Below are 23,918 nucleotides of genomic sequence, written 5' to 3'. Positions count from 1 at the left end.
TCCCGACTCATCCCAACCTCTCCTGAATCGCACCCCCCACATCCCGCCCCTCCCCCACAGCGACTGGCTGAGACTCGGCGCCCGAGCGCTTCTATCTCTCCTCAGCGCCTCAAGCAGGGAGCTGCGCGCCCCCGCGAGTCGCACACAACCGCCGCGCACGGGCACGGCTCGCTTTCCGGGCGGCGGGAAGCGGAGCCGCTGCGCGCGCACCTCCACCGCCCGCACAGCCCCGCCCGGCAAGTGAAGCGCGACCTGCCACCGCTCTGCGCAGGTGCGCGCGGTGCCGACCACTGCGCAGGCGCGTCCAGTTGCCACACGCTGCTGGCAGCGTCAGAGCTGCTGCTTCCTCGGCGAGCGCGGTAAGAGGCAGCGGGCGGGGCGGGGCTCTGGGGCGGCTGCGCTGGGTCCCCTCAGGCGGCGGGAAGCGCCTCCGCGGCTCCCGCCCGCCCGGCCTCAGTCCCTCGCGTCGCGGGCCCCGCCCCAGGCCGGGATCTGCAGCCGGAGGGGAGGGGGAGACCGTCGAGGCGAGGCCCAGGGTTCAGATGTCCCACAAGTCCGGCCTCTTCCCCGGCGGCCGGGCCCCGGGAGCCGCGGGCCGGGGGGGAGGGGCCGGGAGCCGCGGGCCGGGGGGAGGGGCCGGGCCCCGGGAGCCGCGTGTCACAGGCGCAGTTGATCTGCAGTTCACCTGTGCAGTGGCTGCCCCTTTAAAATGCCACTTCTGTGCCTTTCAAAGGGGCAGCGTGGAGCCGCCCCAGCTGATCCTGGGCTCCCCCCAACATTTCCTCAGAACCCAGGATCCACACCTGGGGACTCCCCAACTGATCCTGAGTTCTGGGGAAATGCTGCCAGGAGCCAGGGTCAGCTGGGAGTCCAGCTGACCCCGGGTACCATTGTGCAGTTTCAAAGGGGAAGCTGCCCTGCACAGGTGAGACCAGCTGTGTGGCAGCTTTCTCTTTGAAACTGACACCTCCATGCCTTTCACAGGGGCAGTCCTGGAGCCTGGGGACTCCCTGGTTTTGAAATGCACAAGAGCCCCTGCTGGGGACTCTTGTGCATTTCAAATCATGCAGGCTGTGTACAGCCCAGAGTCAGCATGGGGGCTCTTGTACATTACAAAGGAGGAATGTGGAATTGCCTGTAGACTAGTCAGTGGAAATTCTATCCACTAGTCAGTTAACTGCATTTTAACATCCTTATGCCTGATGTAAGCTTCATGTTGTTACAAAGCCTCTGCCCACTTCTCCTTGCTGAAAAGGAGACAAGCCAGATGTCTTCTCCATACCTGGCAGGCTCGATTGTTTAGGCAGGTGTGGTCTTTACTACACCCTCACCCCTCAGCTTCTGGTTTTGGAGTGTGCTGTAATGCTTGCATATGTTACTATTCCAGGCTTTCCTAAGTAGCCAAATGAAATTGACACAAGGACTGAGCAGCAATGCAGCTGTCATGTTAGTTTCATTCTCTTGGTGTTGGGGAGTACTGCAAGCTTAGCAGAGTCTTGATGTCTCATTCCAAAGATTTTCTTTGCCAAAAGAAAGGCTAGAAGCATGAAAAGAAAGCTTCTGCCTGCATCATATTTTAGCTCTTCCCCTTGTTCACCCATAACTGGTTTTCAAGTCCTGTTTACAGTAATTCTCTTTATAGTCCCATTTTTAAAAATATATTTGCTAAGTCTGTATTCTCCAGCTAGTAGGAGATGGATGTGATTTATTCATTGAAATCATCCATTGGAGGCTATTGCTATGAAAGCCACCATGATGCTGGCAAAAACTACAACATAGATAACCCTTAGTCACAGATGGTCAGTAACTTTTTCTTGACCCCTAACTTCATTGGAGGTTAGCTGCAAATTGCGAAAAAACAAGCCCAAATAGCTTTAAAATATTGAGCTGAGAGCCTCTGACAAAGGTAGAAAGGAATTCAGCACATCAGGAAGATTCAAAGTCCCTAAATGCATTCGTTTTTGGGAGATGAAAGCAAGACATTTCTTAAATCAGTGAGGTTTTGTCTAGGGACTAGCAGGGAGACGAGTTTGGTTGTGACAATTATTTCCTGATTTGCAGCTTTACTTGGCTCTGTGCCTATGTTTACCTCATATTAACATAAAGCAGAAGGAGTTATTGAAAACTCATGGGACTATATTAAACAGTTTCATAACATTTTATGCTGTAGGAGCCCAACTGTTTGGTCCAGACAGCCTCATATGCAACTCTGCCCCTCACTTCTAAGGAAGATTTCAAGCATTCAATTAGATGAATAAACTTAAAAAAAAAAAGACACATAGTTTGGTAGCACTTGAAAGACTAACAAAACAGTCTTTTTTAGCCTAAGCAAAATACAGGATGATGTAGCACTTTAAAGACTAACAAGATGGTTTATTAGATGATGAGCTTCCCATCCCCTTTCTGTTCTGAAATTTGATTTGTCCTTTTCATATGTGTTCATTTTTTTTAAATTGTATCCTTTGGTATATATGGTTGTGACTATTTTCTTCCACTATTTGATCTGAGGAAGTGGGTCTGGCCCATGAAAGCTCATCATCTAATAAACCATCTTGTTAGTCTTTAAAGTGCTACGTAGTCCTGTATTTTGCTTCAGCTACACCAGACTAACACGGCTACATTTCTATTACTTTTTTAGCCTGTTTTGTTATAGTTTGGTAGCACTTGAAAGACTGTTTTTTTAAATTTATCCTGTACAGACTTACTTGGCCTACCTCCTGAAAGACTGGCTGACAATTGGTCTTGTTGCACAAGTTAGGAGGTTGTATTGCCATGGAAGTTCTAATGTCTGGTCCAGTCTCTCTGTTGTCAAGTTAGCAGCAGATCTGAGAGCACTATGTCTTTACAGTGAGCCCTCGCTACTTCGCGGTTCGACCATCGCGGATTCACGACTTCGCGGACTTTTTTCATTACGTATGTATATATTATAAAAGAAATATATCGCGGATTTTCCGGAAATTTCGAAAATAGCCGCGATATATGAAGACCCCAAATATTTTGTTAATTCCATTAATAATTAGTAATATCTGCTCTTACTGATGGTTCATTGCATTACATATGACACATAATTCAGTACAGAAAGAAATAAAACACGAAAAGTCTGAATATACATGTTAAATAAATACGTAAATATGGTGTCCCTACTTCGCGGATTTTCAGCTATCGCGGTCGGGTTTGGAACCTATCTACCGCGATAAACGAGGGTTCACTGTAGGTCTTGTTGAGAAGAATACCAGGTGCACCAAGTCCCACCCTCTCAAACCCCTTCTAGTCCACAGTAATATGCACCATCGTCACTCTGCTACAGTTTTTGATTCAGAGTGACCATGGTGCATATTCCTGTGCACTAGAAGGTTTGAGAGGGTGGGACTGAATGCATCTGGTATTTACCCAGTGCACACTTCTTGTACTATACAGGCAGTCCCCGGGTTACGTACAAGATAGGGACTGTAGGTTTGTTCTTAAGTTGAATTTGTATGTAAGTCGGAACTGGTACATATTGTAGGGGAAACTCTAGCCAAACATTTCTCCAGAGCTCAGTTTTATTCTCCCACACCTCACTTCCCTCAGTCCTTTATTCTCAAGCTGAGGTGTCTGCTGAGAAAAGCTGCTCCGCGTCTCCCTGGTCTGCTGGGGAGGGGCGCTAGCTTTGCGTCTCCTTGGCCTGCTGGGGGGAAGCAGCTAGTGCGGGGTTGCCTCACCCCGTTTGTAAGTAGGGATCTGATGTAAGTCGGATCCATGTAACCCGGGGACTGCCTGTACTTGCAAAGTATGCTTTGTGTGGTGTCATTGGAAAACTCTTACTTCTCTGCTCTGTAATGTTACTGTGTGTGGCATCGCTATATAGAACAGTGGTTTCCAAACTTTTTGGCAGCACCCCCCTTTTGATTTGAGAAACCCTCACGTTCTCCCCCCCCCAATATAGCAGCAAACCTTGGGGTGGGATTGACGGGGGGGTGGCTGGGTCGCCTCACGCCCCCCCCTGGAATTTCTTCATGTCCCCCAGTTTGGGAACCTGTGATCTAGAGAATTAGGAAGTCTCTCCTTGCAGCTGGTGGTGGTGAAGTAGGTTTACATTCATGTAACAATAATTAGGCAAAACAGGTCAAGTAGGCCTAAGGAAATGCGTGTCTCAGATTTATCTATAAACAGCTAACTGTCGTTTGCTGCACAGTCCAACCCTCTCTTGGGTAGCTCTGATACACGAGGTCCATTGTCCCTCAAAACAGCTTACCACGTTGAAAGGGGGAAGGCAGGGGACAAAGGAAATGTACATTTTGGCAAACAATGTGAAAAAAATACCCTGTGGTTTTGTCTACGCTTGCAGCATTAAAGCAGCATTGCTTTAACACAACAGTGTGGTTGTGGTACCAGCGCTGGGGGAGAGTTCTAGCTCGCAATGCTGGGAGCCTCTTGCACTGGCAAATTACTGTGCTGAAATGTTCTGCATTCAGGGGAGTGATTTTTCATACCCTGAGTGAGAAAATTTCAGTGCAGGAACTTGCCAGTATAGACAAGCCCTGGGACTTTTTCCTCTAAGAGACTTTGCCACCTGGCCCTCAGCTGGAAGTAACTTTTACCGAGAAATGACTTTAAAGAGCTTGCATTTTAAAGGGGAAAATGAGCTCTATAAAGAAGGAGCAAACACCCCAAAAGATCCCGTTTCAATCTTTCTCTCTGCATCTAAGAAAACAAAAAAATCAGCGGTTGGGCTTTGGGGGAAGGGTGCTGTTCAGAAAGGCTCCCCAGTAATGCTGACAGGCGCATGTCGTCAGATCTTTGCCTTAACTTAAGTGTAGTTTAAGGTTTGGCATCAGAAGGTGTTTTCTTGTAACCACATCTAACTAATGCATACACTTGAGTGCATTTAAAATTCTATCTGCTTTTGTTAATAAACTTGTTTTCTTGTCTAGTCAAGTCCAGTGTGTTTATACATTAAGCTGGGTAACTCAAGGTGGGAAGCTGTTGTCTGTACACTTTGAGGGACAATGGATCTCATGTATCGGGACTGTCAAGGAGGGGGCTAATTAGAGAAGTTAGCTAACAGCTAATTTGATAATCATGTAACTACATGAAATTTTAGCAGTTACATGATTATTCGTTAGTCCCTGAGGGTGGAGCCAGCAGCCAGTCTGCTCCCAGTCCCACTCCTGGAGAGCCCCCTGCTATCCTGTGTATCAGAGGAAGCAGCTCAGGGTGGCAGGTGGGTACTGGCCCATGAGGGGACCCAGTTTAAAAACCCACTCCCCATGCAGATTGGCTCCCCCCTGCTGCCTCGCATTCCTACCTCGGATACAAAGGCAGCAACGCGGGGTGGCAGCAGCCCTATCCACCGGGGGCCAGAGACTGCGCCGGCATCCCACAGAGCAGCCTCTGTCCAAGGCAAACATGGGCCTGCTGCAAACAGAGGCTGCTCCGTGTGAGACTCCCGTCCTGTCTGGGTTGCTGCCTCTGATAGAGGTAGCGAGATGTGGGAGGAAGTGGCTCCATGGAGTCGGTGTTTGTGGGGAACTAGCTTTTAAGCCAGCTCCTCTGAGCACCAGCTCCTGCCTCCTCCCCACTGCCTCTGGCTTCCTGAGTATACGGGCACCCACCTGCCCCCCTCACCCTTTGAGCTGCTACCTCTGAATCTGAGGCGGAAGTGTGGGGGTTGGGAGAGCACCACCTCCCACCTTCTTGCTTCTGACACAGGGGCAGCGAGGGGGGCAGTGTGTGAATTGGATTGCACGGTTAACTGATACACCCAGGGTTATCGGTTAATCGTGTAGTCTACATGCCAGACTGGACAGTGCGGCACATGCATTTGGGGGGGGGGGAGTTCAGGACTGGGAGTGTGTTGGGCGTTGCTGGGAGCCAGCATGTCACTGGTGTGTGCTGACAGGCTGCAGGGATCTGAGGTTCTGGACCAGGGCTGTGGCTGCACACAAACATTCAGGGAGTCAATTACGTGTTGGCTGGCTGTTTGAGCAACTGTGTTGAGAGCTACAACAGCAAAGCATTGGAAGGCACCCCAGGGCAGGACCCCATCTCACAGGTGTGGACTGCACCCTGGAAGGTCTCGGGGTGGAGGATCACATGTAGGAAGCACAGTTGGGTTGCAGCAGGGTGGGAATGGAAGGAGGGTTATACTGGGGAGACTGAACGTGGAGAGAATTGTCATTTCTCTCTGCCATTCTTTTGACTCTGCTCTATGGAGCCTCCAGCATCCTCTCTGCCGCACCCTGTTCTGCCTGCCCTCCCCCCTGTTAGAGGCTGGTGTCCCAGGAGAGTGCAAGTTGTGCCACAGCGGGCTGGTTCTAATGAGCACAGCTCCTGGGGCGGGGGGGGGGGAGTGCTAGGGCTCAGCGTAGGGCCTCTGGGAACATGGTTGTTTCTAGGGCAGGCAGAGCAGAGTGGTGGCAGATGCTGATGGCTCAAGTCACACTCACTGCCCAGCAGCTGCAATGGGATTTCAGTAGGGTCAGTGAGGGCTCTTTCCAGAAAGTCAGAGCTTTTCTGGTGTGCTAGGCGATAGGCTAAGCTCCCTGTGAGCTGCATGACCGCGCAGCTGCCTACTTAGTGCTGCGCAGGCACTCAAGGCACCTGCCCATGGCCGAGAGAAGGGCAGCCCCGCCTGCTGTGGCCGGGAGAGGGACGACCAGAACTCGGTGCCCCCCGCCTGTGGCCTGCCCCAGAGCCCGCACCCCTAGCCAACACTCTTGCATCCCAAACCTCATATCCAGCCCCTCATGCCCATTCCCACCACAGAGCCTGCACCCCCAGTAGGGATATGAACAAGTAACCAGCTACCTGGTACGTATCGCCCTGGGCTGGAAGTCGGCAGCCTTGGCAGGGCCGAAGTGCCAGTGGGGGGCGAGGGTTGTCAACTCCCAGCCTGCCACCCCATGGGAGCTGGGAACCTCCCTCCCCCACTCCACGAGGCTGCCAGCTCCCAGCCTGCACAGGCTGGGAGTCAGCAGCCCCAAGGGCCTTAGCAGCCTCTGCCTATGGCATTGGGGCTGCTTCAGCCTGGCCTGGGCAGGTGGGGGGGCATGCTGCCCTGCAGGGATGTGGAATGGCTGGGGGGACGGGACACATAAAAAGCTGCAGTCACAAATAACCCCTTGGGGCTGTTTCCTTGTGTGCTCATTATACCACTGACACTCCCCCCCTTGCTTCCTGGGGCTTCCACTCCCCAGTCCTGCTGGGCCAGGCTGTCTGTTCCCCCCAGACAAGGCACAGAGTTGGGGTAACCACCCTTCCTGAAGAGCAATGCTGACACTGAACCACTTCCGCTCTGGGAGAATGCAGGTCTGCGGCACAGCACCCGGGAATCCTGCTCCCAAAAGGGATCAAAACCTTCAATAAATTCATCTCACTTGGAGTCAAGGTTTTACACAAAGAAAGCTCAGAGTCCGTTCGCCCTCTTCAGCAATGAAAGAGACAATGGACACTGATTGCTCTCCCCTCTCCCAACCATTATTTACACTGGACTTGAAAGTAAACAGAGTAGGCATGTAAGTGACTAGTCGACTGCCCAATAAGCATAGGCTTATCAGGTAGTCAAGTCACTACTCAACTACCCATGCTACCTCTGTATGAGGGGCAGTGTCGGGGGTGGCCACCCACCCCTCGGGGGGGGGGGGGCGCCCAAGTCCAGGGCATAGTTCAGACCACTCGGGCCTAGTCTCAAAGTACACTGCCCCTGTATTAGGGGAAATACAGCCTCCCGACCTAGTCCTTTGGATGCAGGCTCTGAGGCCTAGTCCTTCAGCTGAGCCCCCACTTGCCAGGGTTCAAGGTAGGGGGGGCCTGGGCCCTCCCTCTCCACTGGTCCCCGACCCAGGGCCCTATCAGTGGTGGGCAGCTCCCACCACTGGTTCGGCGAGGGTTCCTCCCCGCAACATGCCGAGCCCTCAGGAGCTTTTCCAGCTCCCTGCCCTGGGTCACTTCCTACCCCCTTCTCCTGGGTAGTGGTCCCACCTGTTGGCGTTAGTTGGGTGGCGTTAGCGGCACTTCCCCAGTCAGCGTCGGGGTTTGCGGTGCCAGGTCCGGTGCCTGGGTCGCGGGGGTTGGCTGGCGGCTCTGTCGTTGGGGTCGAGCCTGGCTTGGGCTTGGCAATGGCGTGTTCAGCAGGCCTGGCAACTCCCTCTCTGGCAGTCTGGTCTGCGACTCGGGAGGTTGGGCACTAGCTCTCACTCCGATGGTGATCTGCCCCTTCTGAGCAGGCCTGCAGCCTTTCATACCTTGGCTCCCCTGGGAGCATGCCCTATAGGGCTGCGTGGGTGGGGCCCACTCCGCCCCCTGTGCCAGGTGGTTTCCCTGGGCTTGAGTGCGGGGTGGGGCCGCCCCATCACAGGCAGGAATGGGGGAAGAAGCAGGAACCAGTGATGGGGGGAACTGGCTTAAAAGTCAGTTCCCTCCAGCATTGTCTCCATGCGGCGGGGAGCAGGGGAGGCAGAGACGCAGCAGGGAAATGGCTCAAGGGGGGACCCAAGCAGTCCCCGATCGCGCCTGGTCCTGACTGCCGTACCTCTGCCTTTGAGATGTATGAGGAGCCCCACAGGGCTGTTGCTACACTTCAAAGGCAGAAGTGCTGCACTTCCCACTGCACCTTTGCCTGTAGCCTGACCTAGGGGTGTTCAATATCGGTTAATGGAATAGTCAAGTAACCTCATGAATTCCTAGCTGTTAGTTGACTATTCTGTAGTCCCTGGGGGCGGGGCCAGCAGCCATTGCCGAGGAGCCCCCAGCCACTCCATGCTGCTGCCTCTGCATCAGGCGGGAGCTGGTCCAGAAGGGGAGCCAGTTTAAAAACCAGCTTCCCTCGCGGACTGGCTGCCTATCACCCTTTGCTGCTGCCTCTGATAAAGAGGCAGCAGTGCGGGGTGGGAGCGGCCCTTGTGGGGGGGGGGGAGGAGGTCTGAGTTCCCCGGCCTGGTGTGCGACAGAACTGAGCTGGGGTGCCTGCCCGCCTGGCTCCTAACACACTTTAAATGCAGAGCTGCAGCGGGGCAGGTCCCAGACCCATCATAAGCCAGGACTGGGCCAGCCTGCTAAGAAACGTATTGACATGGGAAATGTGTGTAGTCTATGGCATTAACCTATAAGGTTTTGCTAATCGGTTAGTCGACTCCACTATCACATCTCTTGCCTGAACTAGCTTGTAGGTCTGTCACATACATGCATAGCCATCTTGTCTGCTGACGACTGCTTTGCATTCGTTGTGACTGTACTAGCCAGAGCTCCTGAATGGCACATCTTACGTTCTGTAGTGTCCCTTTTACTATGACTTCATGTAAACCTCCAGCTGCCGTAACTAGGGGTGGATCTTACCATTTACATCACATGTGGTGATTTGTTGTGCTCTTACATTAAATGGAAAGAAGTTGACTGCCATTTTAGCAGATTCCTAAACTCACTTGAGTTAGGAGGTTTTAAAGAATGTTTAACTTAAATCTCCGTGCTGCAGTTTAAGCCCATTAATTCTTGTCCTTATTGGTTAAGGAGAAGAGTGTATCACTCTCCCTCTTTATACAAATGTTTACGTGCTTGGAGACTATTATCATGTCCCCTTTCAATTTTCCCCAGGCTTCATACACCCAATTTCTGTCTCGGTCTGTCCTCCAGCGCCTCTTCCGGGGCCTCACTCGCAGGCGGCGTCCCTCGCCCGGGCCTCACCGCCCTCCCTCCGAGGACGCCGAGTTGTCCTCTCTCTCCGACGCCAGCCCGCCCTTTTGAAACGGCCCACCGGCTGTGACGTGGGTCTGTGGCCCCATCCTCTCCGTCATGCGGGGCCTTTCCCTTTCACTTCCGGGCAGCCGCCCGCCGCCTTCGCTCGGTCCGGCAGTAAGCCGGGGTCCAGGCTCGTGGCATCGGCGCTGCCCCGGTGGGGAGAAGGGTTTCTGCCATGCCCCGGCTTGGTGGCGGCAGAGCACCCCTCGGGCTCGCCGCTCCCTGCACAGCTCCCCGCACCCCCCTTCTGGTCGGCCGGCGTGTGGGCCGTCGGCGGCCCATCACATGTAGCAACAGCTTTGTTCCACTCTAGGCCGTTGGTGCAAACCACGCCTGTTCTCATACTGAGGACTGTCTGGTCTTCAGCCAACTGAAATTCAATAGTAATAATTTGTAATCTATCATTTCTAGGTGCTGAAAAGGGAGTGACTAGAAAACCCCTCAGAGACCTCAGTGTTGTCCTGAACCTTATCAGAGAACCAGGCTCAAAGCCCATTATAGACTGAGTGGCAGAGCTGTGACTCTGAGAACAGGAAAGGAGCATCTCTGTCCTATTTCACAAACATCAGCTGTATTTACCATAGCTGGATCCCCAAGTGTGGGAGGACCCCGGCACCATGGACTTTCAGTCTCTGCCCCTGCCTGTGCCTGCGTTTGGAAGGGTGGGCTCAGCACTCTGTTGTTGTGTGTCCGTGTCTTTCTCCTCCGTGAGGAGTCTGCTGACAGAGTGCAGGAGCGAGTGAGATGCATGCTGCAAAGCTCTCTCAGAAGTGCCGGGTGTGAACGTATTTACTATATTAGTCCTCTGTGCTGACAGGGTCTGGTTCCCAATTAGACTGGCGTGAAATAGCTTTTTCTTTCAACTTACAATAGTTCTCCACTAATGGAAATGATAGAGCTCCTTGAGCTGATTGTGCACCCTGACGGGATGGGATACATCTGGCAATGACGGACTCCACTGAACACACCCCTGCCCGTGTCTGAGGGCAGCTTGTTGTATTGCATTCCAGCTCCCATGCCGGTGAGGTCTATTGCTAGGAGCCATCAACACCATGGTCTGGACCTGCCTAGAGGACAATGGGTTTCCTGTGCAGCAGCCAGCAGGTGGGCAAGCATAACGAGGGGCTGTGTGTGGAGCCCATGCACAGAGTGGTGACCCTACTTAAACACAGGGTTCCGCTTGGTGGGGGATGGGGCAAACCATCACCGTGTACAAAGACTTGCCAGAGAGAGAGGTTGAAAGGAACCCTACCTGCTGGGAAGCATGGAGACTTGTTGTTAAACATACCTGCCCACACAACCTCCCCCATGCAGATGCTCACCGGCTCCTGATGCACTCGGTGCCCATCTGCTTGCAGTTTAGCTCTGAACTGCAGCCCCCCTTCTATAGAACCTCCGACAGCAGGACTGGTGGCGGTGGGGGGTGTTGGGTGGAGTTCATAATTGCCAGATGTATCCCATCCTGTCTAATAGCAAGGCAGCAGCGTGGGGGGCAAGGGCTCCCCAGGAGTGGGGTCGGGAGTGCACTGACTGCCAGACCCGCCCTTGAGGACTATCAAATAGTTGTGTAACCGCTAAAATATTATGCAGTCACACAGGTATTCAGTTACATGCTGCCGAGCATCCCTAGTCGCTGCTGGCACTAAGCATCACTGATAGTAGCTAAAAGTAAATCTGCAGATAGAATTGTTTTCTGGCTTTTTCTTTAACTGGGCTAAAGACCCTGTAAATCTGCCAGCTGTGTCCATTGGCACAGATCCAAGTTAGCGATGGCAGACTTGTTCCCTTCTCTGGTCCATCTACCTGAGACCACGGCAGGAAATAAAGCTCCCGTCTAACGTCCTTCACACTCATTACAGCTCCCTGGGGTGGCAGGTGAGTTGCAGCTCCTATTTAAGGGCTGCCGTGCTCAGAGACTGCTACCACCTGAACGGAGCCATTCCCCGCAAGGTGGCGGTAGTGTCGTCCTAGTGTGGGGCTTTGTGGGTGCACTGACTTGAGAATAAAAGGGGCGAGTGTCTACAGAGAGATTTGCCCAAAACAACTGATGCAGATAAACATCCCAGCCTAAGAGAGCCTTAAAGGAGAGGCTTAACTGCTCTGTACCCTTTTCAGAAGGGTAGCTGGGAAACCTAGTTTGCGGCAGGCTGAGATCCCCAGAGATGCTCCGAGCTGCCTGGATTTACTGCTGAACTGTCTTAGCCGATGGAATTTTCCATCATGTGACCTTTGTGTTACAAACTGCTGCTGTAACCGAACAAGGGTTGTATGGTGAGTGGAACAAAAGCTACAGCTGTCACTGTGTCCCAGGGGCATATTCCTGGTCTTTTAAAATGAGACCCAGTAGCTACCATTTGGCTGTTTTCTCAAATGGTTCCTGCAGATTTGTAGCTGGGGCACTGGAACAAGAGGGCTCAGGGATCCGTGGCCCCATCTCTTGCATAGAATCATAGAACTGGAAGAGACCTCAGAAGGTCATCAAGTCCAGCCCCCTGCTCTAGGCAGGACCAATTCCAACTAAATCAACCCGGCCAGGGCTTTCTCAAGCCGAAACATAAACACCTCTAGGGATGGAGACTCCACTACTTCCCTAGGTAACCCATTCCAGTGCTTCACCACCCTCCTAGTGAAATAGTTTTTCCTAATATCCAACCTGGACCTCTCCCACCACAACTTGAGCCCATTGCTCCTTGTTCTGCCATCTGTCACTACTGAGAACAGCCTCTCTCTATCCTCTTTGGAACCTCCCTTCAGGAAGTTGAAGGCTGCTCTCAAATCCCCCCTCACTCTTCACTTCTGCAGACTAAACAGACCCAAGTCCCTCAGCCTCTCCTCCTAAGTCATATGCTCCAGCCCCCTAATCATTTTGGTTGCCCTCCGCTGGACCCTCTCCAATGCGTCCACATCCTTTTTGTAGTGGGGGGCCCAGAACTGGACACGATACTCCAGATGCAGCCTCACCAAAGCCGAATAAAGGGGAATAATGACATCTCTGGATCTGCTGGCAATGCTCCTCTTAATGCAACCTAATATGCCATTAGCCTTCTTGGCTACAAGGGCACACTGTTGACTCATATCCAGCTTCTCATCCACTGTAACCCCCAGGTCCTTTTCTGCAGAACTACTACTTAACCGGTTGGTCCCCAGCTTGTAACTATGCTTGGGATTCTTCCGTCCCAAGTGCAGGACTCTGCACTTGTCCTTGTTGAACCTCATCAGATTTCTTGTGGCCCAATCCTCCAATTTGTCTTAAGTCATTCTGTACCCTATCTCTGCCCTTAAGCGTATCTACCTCTCCCCCCAGCTTAGTGTCATCCGCAAACTTGCTGAGGGTGCAATCCATCCCCTTATCCAGATCATTAATAAAGATATTGAACAAAACCGGTCCTAGAACCGAACCTTGGGGAACTCCGCTAGAAACCGACCGCCATCCTGACATCGAGCCATTGATCACTACCCGCTGGGCCCGGCCTTCTAGCCATCTTTCTATCCATCTTACCATCCATTTATCCAATCCACAATCCCTTAACTTGCTGGCAAGAATATTGTGGGAGACCGTATCAAAAGCCTTGCTAAAGTCAAGGTATATAACATCCACTGACTTCCCCATGTCCACCGAGCCAGTTACCTCATCATAGAAGCTAATCAGATTGGTCAGGCACGACTTGCTCTTTGTGAATCCATGCTGACTATTCCTAATCACTTTCCTCTCATCCAAGTGTCTCAAAATGGATTCCTTAAGGATCCCTTCCATGATTTTTCCAGGAACCGAGGTAAGACTGACCGGCCCATAGTTCCCTGGATCATCCTTCTTCCCTTTTTTTGAAGATGAGCACTACATTTGCCTTTTTCCAATCATCCGGGATTTCTCCCCATCTCCACGACTTTTCCAAGATAATAGCCAAAGGCTCCTCAACGACAGTTGCCAACTCCCTCAGCACCCTCGGATGCATTAAGTCTGGACCCGTGGATTTGTGTATGTTTAGCTTTTCTAAGTAGTTCCTAACCTGTTCTTTACCTACCACGGGCTGTCCATCTTCATCCCATCTTGTGTCACTTGGCGCAGAAGTCCAGGAGCCGACCTTGTCCGTGAATACAGAGGCAAAGAACGCATTGAGTACTTCAGCTTTCCCCACATCATCTGTCACTAGGTTACCTTCTTTATCTATTAAGGGCTGCACACCCTCTCTGATCACCTTCTTCTTGTTAACATGCCTGTAGAAACCTTTCTTGTTATCCTTCACATCCTTAGCCAGTCGCAATTCCATTTGCGCTTTCGCCTTCCTGATAATCCCCCGGCATTCCTGAGCTATACATTTAAACCCCTCCCTGGTCATTTGTCCAAGTTTCCACTTTTTATAAGCTTCATTTTTGTGCTTAAGTTCACCAAGGATTTCCCCTGTAAGCCAATCCGGTCTCCTACCAGGTTTGCCTCTCTTGCTACGCGTCGGGATGGTTTCTTTCTGTGCCTTCAATAAGGCTTCTTTAAAATACTGCCAGCTGTCCTGGACTCCTTTCCCCCTCATGTTAACATCCCAGGGGATTCTGCCCATCAGATCTCTGAGGGAGTCAAAATCTGCTTTTTTGAAGTTCAAGGTGTATATTTTACTACTCTCTTTTCTTCCTTTGGTCAGGATCCTGAAATCTAGCATCTCATGATCACTGCTTCCCAGGTTGTCACCCACCTCCACTTCCCCTATTAGTTCCTCCCTGTTTGTGAGCAGAAGGTCAAGCTGCGCATGGCCCCTGGTTGGATCCTTCAGCACCTGTGTCAAGAAGTTATCCCCAACATTCTCCAAAAACTTCCTGGATTGCCTGTGTACTGCCGTATTAGTTTCCCAACAGATGTCAGGGTGATTAAAGTCCCCCACGAGAACCAGGGCCTGCGATCTGGCAGCTTCGCTCAGTTGTCCAAAGAAAGCCTCATCTACCTCATCCACCTAATTCGGTGGCCTGTAGCAGACACCAACCACAACATCACTGCTGTTGTTTGCTCCTTTAAACTTAACCCATAGACTCTCAACAGGTTTTTCTTCCTCTTTATACTGGAGTTCAGAGCGGTCGTAGTGCTCTCTTACATATAGTGCAACTCCTCCTCCTTTTCTCCCCTGCCTGTTTTTCCTGAACAGTCTATACCCTTCCATGACAGCGCTCCAGTCATGCGAGTCATCCCACCAAGTCTCTGTTATCCCAATTAAATCATATTTCTTGGACTGGGCCAGAGTCTCCAGTTTTTCCTGTTTTTTGCCCAGGCTTCTTGCATTAGTGTATAAACACCTCAGATAACCAGTTGATCGCCCTATCTTCTCCATTTGAAACAGGGGTCCTCCTTTCTTGCTCCCTCCTCTCTGCATTTCTTCCCGGTATCCGACTTTCCCACTCCCCTCAGGGTTTTGGTCGCCATCCCCCGACAAACCTAGTTTAATGCACTCCTCACTAGGTTTGCAAGCCTGCCCGCGAAGATGCTCCTTCCTTGCTTCGTTAGGTGGATCCCATCTCTTCCTAACAGTCCTTGTGCCCGGAACAGAGTCCCACGGTGGAAGAAACCAAAGCCCTCTCTGCGACTCCACCTGCGCAACCAAGCATTTACGTCCTCAAGTCGACGATCCCTGCCCAGTCCTTTCCGTTCAACATGGCGAATGGACAAGAATATCACTTGCGCTCCGAATTCTTGGATCCTTCTTCCCAGCGTTACATAATCCGCAGTAAGCCGCTCAAGGTCATTCTTGGCCGTATCATTAGTTCCCACGTGGAGCAGCAGGAAGGGGTAGCGATCTGAAGATTTGATCAGCTTGCTAAGCCTCTCAGTGACATCCTGAATGCGAGTTCCCGGTAAGCAGCACACCTCTCGAGATTCCAGGTCCGGACGGCAGAGGGATGGCTCAGTCCCTCTTAGGAGGGTGTCCCCGACCACCACCACCCGTCATCTTCTTTTGGGGGTGGTGGCCGTGGGACCCCCATCCCTAGGACTACGCATCCCATGCCTTCCAGTAGATGGTGTTCCCTTCTGGTTTCTTCCTTGTGAGGTCCCTTCCAGAGCTTTCAGCACTGCAGAGCCTGTGGAGAGAGCTTGAAAGCGATTACTTACCTCTATAGCACTGGGGGATTCCCATGCTGGCCTTTTTCCCCTTCTAGAAGTTACATGCTGCCAGTTCTCTTCTTGGTCACGTACTGCCCTCTCTGGCTCCTCTGCCTGCCGTGCTTGAAGGATTAAATGCTGCCTTCTATCGAGGAAGTCTTCCTCCTCTCTGGTCGAGCGTAGGGTCGACACTTGGGCCTCCAGTCCTCTAATTTTTTCTTCCAAAATGTCGACCAGCTTGCACTTAGTGCAGATGAAATCCGTTCTTTCTTCCGGGAGGAAGACAAACATGGCACACGCTGTGCAGGTAACAACAGCAGACCCATCACCATCCATCACTGCTGTCCTGGAGAAGGGATTTAAAAAGAAAGGCAAGAAAACCTCCCGCCCTTCCCTCTCCCTCTCAAAACTCCCTGTTAGCACTCACCTGTTCGCAAGCTCCTTGGTCGCTTGCCCACTGCCTTATAAAGCCCCTCCCCCTACCAAGGCTCAGCCAATCAGCAGAGGCTTCTAGAATTCAAACTTTAATTAGAAGCCAACAGTTTCCACCTGCCAATCACAGTCAGTCACAGCACAAACTCCATCAAGGGGAGGGGGAGGGCAGAGGGGGAAAGGAAAAAAAGCCTCACTCTCAAACACAGGGGAAAATAAATGAATAAACAAAAAAGAACACACCCCAACCCTCACTCACAAACACAAGCTCAGCACACAGCAAGAAAGCCCCAAACACCACACCCACTTCCCCCAAGACTCCTGTATCTGCTTCGCCTCTACCTGGAGAACTCCCTCTCTAAAGCCTCACTCAAACAGGGAAAGAAAAAAAACAACAACAAAAAACCAACACCACCACACACCAAAGAAACACAAGCTCAGCACACACTGAGAAAGCCCCAATAACAAAACACACTTCCCTCCAGAGTCCTGTATCTGCTTCTCCTTCACCTGGAGAACTCCCTCTCAAAACTCCCTGTTAGCGCTCACCTGTTCTTTTAAAAGTCGAGGGCTATGCTCTTACACTTTTTACTGGCTGTAAGGCAATGGGGGGAGGGATGCATCTCTGGGGCGAGAGGGGGCTTCACGAGCTGCCCCCGTCCCAACACAGTCTCATAGCTCCCGTTGGCCAAAACCAGTCAATGGGAGGTGCCTGAGCCATGCTTGCAGCACAGAAAGTGTGCAGCAACGCCGCCCCCCCCTCCCCGGTGCACGCTGCACGTAGACACACCCTGGCCCCAGCAGCTGGCCTCTTTGAGCAGTGTGCTAGGGCGTGGCAGACAGAGAGCCCGTCCCAGGGGCCTGAGCTGCTTGCCAGGTGCTGCCTACGGTAAGTGCCTCCCCGCCAGAGCCTGCACCTGGCACCCCATCCCCTCCTGCATCTCAACTCCCTGCATCTAACCCAGGTCACAACCCAAATGCCTGCACCCCTGCCCCAGTTCACACCCTTCCCCCGGATCAGAATCCTCTCCTGTATCCATACCCCCTCCCACACCCTGCACCCCAATCCCAGGCCACAACCCCCTCCACTCATATTCCCTCCCTGACCCCACCCTCTGCTGCACAACAGCTCCTACCCCAAGCTCGCTTGCGTACCCAACCTCCGTTCCAGAGCCTGCATTGCTTCATTAATATAATGGAAGAGTGCGGCCCTTGATTACCTACCAAGTTCTTGAAGCAGGCCTTCCATCCAAAATTATTGCCCACCCTGGATTAATCCATATATGTGTAACGTACATGCTCTCTATTTATTGAAACTGTGTGAGGCAGTAGATGGGGTTTTGAGTCTCTGCGCATGGTTTCCGATAGCCTTTTGTATGACTATGAGCCACGTTTCTATACATCTTTTAGCTTCTATTGTCTTAGCTCGTGTTAGCAATTTGTATTCCTTTTTCTTAAAATAACAAAGCAAACCCAGTGCAAAACAAGAATGTTTCAGCTCTGAAATTCGGCCATGTGCTCCCCGCCGTTTGAGCGGTAGGGCTGGTAAGGGCTGTAAGAGAGGGACTGGAATGTGGGGAGTGTTGGAGTACGGAATACATACTGAGTGGATGGCCCTGCCTGCTGTTGGGACTGGCATGGGGAGGAATAGTCCCAGAAACCCATTTGCCTGGTAATGGAGAGGCATCGGCTGCAAGGCTGTATTAGCCAGCAGGCTAGAATCCTAAGCCAGAGAGAACACTGTTGGTGGATAAAAAGCATTTCTCTATTGTGCAGCAGTGGGTAACCACGACTAGTGAGTGGGCCCCCCCTTTATCTCAGTGGGTCACATGATTCCAGTGGTGGGCAGGCCACGGGCCACGTGCGGCCGACTAAGGTTCCTCCTGTAGCCCACGAACCCCCTGTCTGCCCCCTTCACCTTTGTCTGTCACCTGTGAGGCTCCAGTGTGTGGGGGAATGGGGACAGATGGGATGTGCAGCCCACGGCTGCTGTTGAGACTCCTTTGGAGCAGCCCTGTCATTGATGAATACTGTGTGTTGGCTTTTGTCTGCCCGGTGGGTTCAGTATCCAGGGGTGTGACGGCTTAGGACCCCCCCTCCCCCGGGATGTCGCCTGACGGGCTTGAAGATAGCGCTGAGCCTGCCTTTTCCGCTAGCCTGGTCCCTTTGCCTGATCCTGCTGGGCCAGATTCTGAAGCAGGGTGGGCAGGACGGCCACACTGGGTTTGGAAATGGTATGGAGGGCCAAGTAGGGGAGGCTGTGCATCCCGAAACAGCTGGACATGGCCCAGCCTCCAGCCAGTCCACTCCCCCCGGAACTCCCACCCCCATCCTACCTCCCCTGCTCCCCATGCAGGACCCCTTGGCTACTGTCCAACCCTCCCTGCCCGGAGCATGAGTGACAGGTGGAACTGCAGCACTGCTGCCTGGAGCAGCATGGCCGACAGCACCACCCAGACACTGCGGGAGCTGAGGCTTCAGGGGGCAGAAGGGGAGGGGCCAGGGCTTGCTGTGCTGCCCAGGAGTTGAGCTGGCTCCCCCTCCCCCTCCCCCGGTCTTGCCCTACTCCTCCTGGGAGCTCAGGGGTCAGACTGGAGATCCTGACGGAGCAGATGCGCCCCACAGGACGGCCTCCAGCAACGCACACAGGCAAGGCCCCACCCAGCTCCAGATACAGACGCTGAGATCAGCTCTGGCGGCTTCCTCCCTGCTGGGCCGGCCTTCTATAGTTCCTCTTCCTGCCCCGCCCCCTGCTTTCCGCATGTGGGGCGTGGCCGTCCTGGCTCCACCGCCAAGCAGCTTGGGTGTTCCCTCTGCGTCCGCGGGGCCCACGCTGCCTCGCTACAATGGTGACTTGGACCTGCGTGGCCACCAACACCGTCAGCAAGGAGCCTTCTGAAGAGGAGCCTGTCCGTGTTCCCTTCCTGCCGGTGCTGGGCCACAGTCGTCCTGCACAGGGGAGTGAGCCAGCGGCAGGCAGCGATCTCCTCGCTAGGGTTGCCAGGTGTCCGGTTTTCTACTGGATAGTCCGGTATTTGCACCGTCTGTCTGGTAGAAAAATCCAGAAAATACCAGAAATGTGCAATGTCCGGTATTTTCTGAATTCCTGGTGGGGCACCGGACGGAAGCCTGGCGGGGGCGGGGGAGAGACTGGGAGGCGAGGCCGCGATTGGCATTGGGAGCCCTGTGGTCGCACACAAAAGCCGGGTGGGGCAGGGCGGGGGCTGTTCTCCCCCCGCCCACGATCAAGTGTGTCAGTTTTTTTGGCGGGGTCTACCTGTCAACCCTACTCGCACCAGGGCAGTCTGCACCTTCTGCAGTCGGCTCAGAACCCGGTGGGCTCCTGTCACCTCCCCCCACCCGCTCTGCTTTCAGGAGCTGGGGCGTGTAAAAGCCTGGGGGCAGGATGCTGCAGGATGGAAGTGCAGTGAGCAGGGGTGGCCGCTCGCTGACCCCGAGGAGGAAGGACCCCGCTCTGAGCTCAGGGGCTGAGACAGAACCTGCCCCTTGAAGTCCACAGAGGCCTGGGGGAGGAGCTGGCAGTATAAAAGTCCCTCTCTTACAGCCCTTACCAGTCACTCGCAAGGCGTCCTGTCTGCCCCGCCCCCATTTCCCTCCCACCCCCGAGAAGCCCCACTACTTACCTCACGGAGGGATGAGTCAGTCCTGCGGGAGGTGCACAGGGGGTTTCCCAGCGCGCAGGGGGGGGGGGGGGGGGGCAGGGGTTGGCCCCGGGGCAGGTGCGGGCTGGTTTCCCTGGAGGGAGGGGAGAATCCTGGGATGAGGGAGATGCAGGGGACTCTCCGCCTCCACTGGCACCCCACTCCCCAGCCAGAGAATGCTGTCCCCACTCCCCCGTCCCCACTCCCCGAACTCTGACCCACTGGCACTCTGTCCTCTGCTGCAGAACCCTGTCCTCTGCCCCCCCAGCACCCTGCCCCCTGCCCCCAGCTGCAGAACCCTGTCCCCACAGTGTACAATTATAAATGCTTCATTTTAGATGTAAATAGCATGAATAAAAAACAGACCATTTATTTCATAACTATAAATGCCTGATTTTAATTGTATGTATCGCATAATTTAAAAATAAACTGTTTATCAGAGTGTGTGAGTGAGGGCTGGGGATAGCAAGTGATGGACAGGAGGAGAATAGAGAGGGCGGGGCTTCAAGGAAGGGGCGGGGCTTCAAGCAAGGGGCGGGGCAGTAGATCTTCGCCTGTTCTGAGATTTAAAAAGTGATCTTGGGTGTAAAAAGGTTGGAGACCACTGGACTGTGCAGACCCTGTGGACCCACCGCTGCCTGGAGCCAGGTACACGGTGAGGGGTCTAGAAGTGGTCCAGGAGGAGCGGAGGATGGTCAGATGGAGCTGATCACCCCATGATGGTGTCAGTGTTTCGGAGCGCATGCCCTGCTGACCCCAGTGGTCACCAAGGCAGCCAGTGCTAGGGCCCTGGGCCGGGCTGTGGTGGAGTAGGGAGGGGCCTACATTCCTTCTCCCCCCCCCCATACTGGGTGGCAGTCTCCCCCTCTCCACTTGTGCTGAGAACTGTGCGTTTGCCGGCCCCGCCCTGAGCCAGGGCCTGGCTTAAAAACTGATGGTGGGCACTGTGTGTTTGTCTGCACCAGCCTGAACCAGGGTCAGGCTGTGTTGCTTTCGGCTAGCGCGGGTATTGTGGCCTTACCCATCCTCAGGCTCCACTGTGTTAAAGGGGCCGGTGGACTAATAACTATGGGCCTGAGCACCAGCCAGGGGCCCAGGACTCAGCGAGACCACTTACAGGAAGTGATGGGCGATCAGGTTTGTGTAGTCTCCCTTGTCCTGGCCTTGTGCTCAGTGTACTTTCTTCTCAGCGTTTCAGCTAGCAGGGCGTGGGCAGCAGTGCATCTGCAGATAGTCCAGCCCCTCTCCCTTATCCAGGCCACGCAGGACCTACAGGACTTTATGCTTTGCAAGAGTGCACCGCCCACTTGTGTTCCGCGGGACTGAGAGGGCACCAGGAGGCAAGTTGGGGGCTCTGGATTTTCTTAATGCAGCTCCTCAGAGAGATGAAGCTGACATGGAAGCTGGCTGGCTGCCTGCTGCCTTGGCTTGTCTCTCTTGATGAGGCATTAGCTCTGGGAGAAGGGAGAACAGGGTACAGACAACATGGGCATGACCCGCCAGACTTTCTGTCTTTCAGGGCAGCTCCTGGCTGTCAGTTGCTTCCTCTAATCATGAGGTTACAGTCAGAATAAAAACTGCAGCTCGTCCCCAGTCACTAACAGCAGTCGGGAGGGGCGCGTTCCTCTGCTAGACCCTTTGATCGGTGTTTGAATGGTAAATGGCAGAACCAGAGTGAGAACGTGAGGCCTTGTCAGCAAAAGTCAGCTTTCGTCAGCAGACCTGTGGAGGTGTGTGCAGCACAGCGCAGTACGGTGCGGTGAGGTGCATACGGTGCAGTGCGGTGCAGCGCAGCGCTCTTTCCTCCTGCAAAACTCTCCTCCTCTGCCAACACAAGGGTAATGCTTCCAGGGGAACGGGTACATCCCTGTCCCACAGTGCCAGTCCCGACAGCTCTGCGCAGTATTGTGAACGCTGCATCTGGTCCATGACATCTGATGCACAGTGCGTGGGGACGCCAGGCTGTTGCATGGTCTTCAGCAGGAGAGAGCTTCCTAGCAGGGGTTCCCTGCAGTGCCGGGCGTCACTTGGTCTCGCTCAGGGAAGCACAAACCAAGCTGCTTCCCTCTGTGATACAGACGCTCCATGTCGCACCGGGCACGTGGCCAGCAGCTTTCAGGCTGAGCGTGTCCTCGGAGCTGTGCTAGAATCAGAGCCAGGGAGGATCCTTTGAAATGTCGTCCTCTCTAACCCTGTCCTCTCTGCCTGTTGCAGGGTCCCTGCTTAGCCCCTCTCCCCCGTCGCCATGGATGAACTGCAGGACGTGCAGCTGACGGAGATCAAGCCCCTGCTGCATGATAAGGTAATGCTACTGGCTTGTGCCGGCTCCATGTGCAGCCTCAGGACTCCTGGGGGCCAGACTCCAGTCCCAGACGAACTAGCTTACTAGGCTCTGATGAGGGATCCTAGCCAGCTCTGCCAATGGGATGCAGCCAGTGCTATGAAGTCATGAAGGGTGGGGGTGGAAATTTGTGCGGCAGGTGACCTCACTAAAACCCGGCGTGGTAAGAGATCTCTAGCAGGGCCATCCTTGTGCCAGAAATGATTGGGGTACCGGGTTCTCTCCCGTGTGGTGCCATGACTTCATTACCTGCCTGTTGTAGCCAGTGCTGCTTTAGCCGTGTTGGTCTCAGGATATGACACACGTGGTGGATGAGGTCATTTCTTTTGTGGACTAGCTCCTGAATGGTCCCTTCCTGCATGTGCTGACAGCCTGTGACGACAGACCCCTCTACGGTGCACGCCTCTGCAAGCACGCACCAACAATTGAGTCCGGTCCACCTCCTTAGCAGAGCTGCGCAGTGGCTCCAGGGCGGGGCCGTGTGGCAGGTGGCTGCCCCGCCCCAGGAGCTACCACCTGACCCTGGCCCTAGTTTCAGCCCCCCCACCCGCCAGGACTGGAGCTGCAGCCAGCGTGGGCCGCAGCTGGAGCCAGGGCTACAGTACTAAAAATAGCACCGCGGTCCCTGCACATGGGGCAGCCACCTTCCACATAGCCCCGCTCCATGTGCTGGGACTGGAGCTGGGGCTGTGGTGCTATTTTTAGTACCGTGGTCCCGGCCCCAGAAACCACCATGCAGCCTCAGCTCCAGCTGCTCCTGGGGCAGGACCGTGTGGCGGGCAGCTGCCCATGTGCCAGGACTGGTGCCAGGCGATGGTGCAGCTGTTCCTGGACCAGGATATTAAAAATAGCACTGCAGCCCCAGTTCCAGTCCCAGCACACAGGGCAGCCGCCTGCCACACGGTCATGAGGGGTGCAGGTGTCAGGAAGGTAGTTCTCCCCCTTCCCCTTCGCTCACCTTCCAAGGGGAAGGGTGGGAGAGAAAAGGGCTTGTGCTGAGGGGAGAAGAGGGGGCCCGGGCAGGAGAAGAAAGGGGAAGGATCCAAGGGGCAGGGTGGAGGAAATGCCAGGCGGGGAAGGAGACAATGAGGAAAAGGGAAGGTGTCAGTGGAAGTGCAAAGGGGAGGGGACAGGGTGAGGCTAGGAGAGGAGAGGGGCAGAGGGGAGGGGCAATGGGGGCAAGAGGGAGGAAGAGGAGAGGGGAGCAGTGGGTGCCCAGAAGAAGAGGGGTGAAAGGAGGGATGGGCACGAGGAAAGCAGGGGATGGAGCAAGTCATGTGTGAGGGTGGAGAGGGGCATGAGGCGAACTGGGGCAGAGGGTGGTGAGGGGGTGGGCAGCAGGGAGGAAGAGGGCACAGGGGGCAGGTGTCGGGAGGGAAGGGGGAGGCACCAGGAGGGTGCAGGGGTAAGGGAAGGTGCAGGTGCCAGGGGATTGTGGGGGTGAAGCAGACGGGCAGATACGTGGAGGGGAGGGACAGGCAGCAGAGGGGAGAGGCAGGGCAGGTGGGTAGAGGGAGGTGCTAGGAGAGAGGAAAGGGAGGGGGCTTGAGGAGGGGTGGGCACAGGGGGAAGGGAAGGGCGGGTGCAGGGATCAGAGAGGATGGGGGGGGGGCAGTTCCCCAAAGGGCTGAGGGCAGTGAGCAGGGCGGGAGCCAGGACTGCAGAGGAGAGTGAGGGGTGGGGGGGCAGC

General features: G+C 54.2%; 1 protein-coding gene across 3 annotated transcripts in view; it reads left to right on the top strand.

Annotated features, from left to right (window-relative positions):
* Positions 1 to 202: 202 nt before the first annotated feature.
* The window catches only part of NDRG3 (NDRG family member 3), a 53,653-nt gene continuing 29,937 nt past the window's right edge, over positions 203 to 23,918 (top strand). For 2 of the 3 annotated variants that reach the window (XM_075900765.2, XM_075900763.2), the window contains exons 1-2: positions 203 to 359; positions 22,102 to 22,189. In XM_075900765.2, the coding sequence (XP_075756880.1) occupies positions 22,133 to 22,189 (57 nt within the window). In that variant the 5' untranslated portion in view covers positions 203 to 359; positions 22,102 to 22,132. Of the gene's footprint in view, positions 360 to 2,848; positions 2,914 to 22,101; positions 22,190 to 23,918 lie in introns of all 3 variants that reach the window. The other variant, XM_075900764.2, reaches the window with a different exon arrangement.

The sequence above is a fragment of the Pelodiscus sinensis genome, chromosome 17 (genome assembly GCF_052426305.1).
Source record: "Pelodiscus sinensis isolate ZL-2025 chromosome 17, ASM5242630v1, whole genome shotgun sequence".
Taxonomy (NCBI): domain Eukaryota; kingdom Metazoa; phylum Chordata; order Testudines; family Trionychidae; genus Pelodiscus; species Pelodiscus sinensis.
Note: the sequence above shows the minus strand (reverse complement) of the source record. Positions and strands in the feature narration are given on the sequence as shown.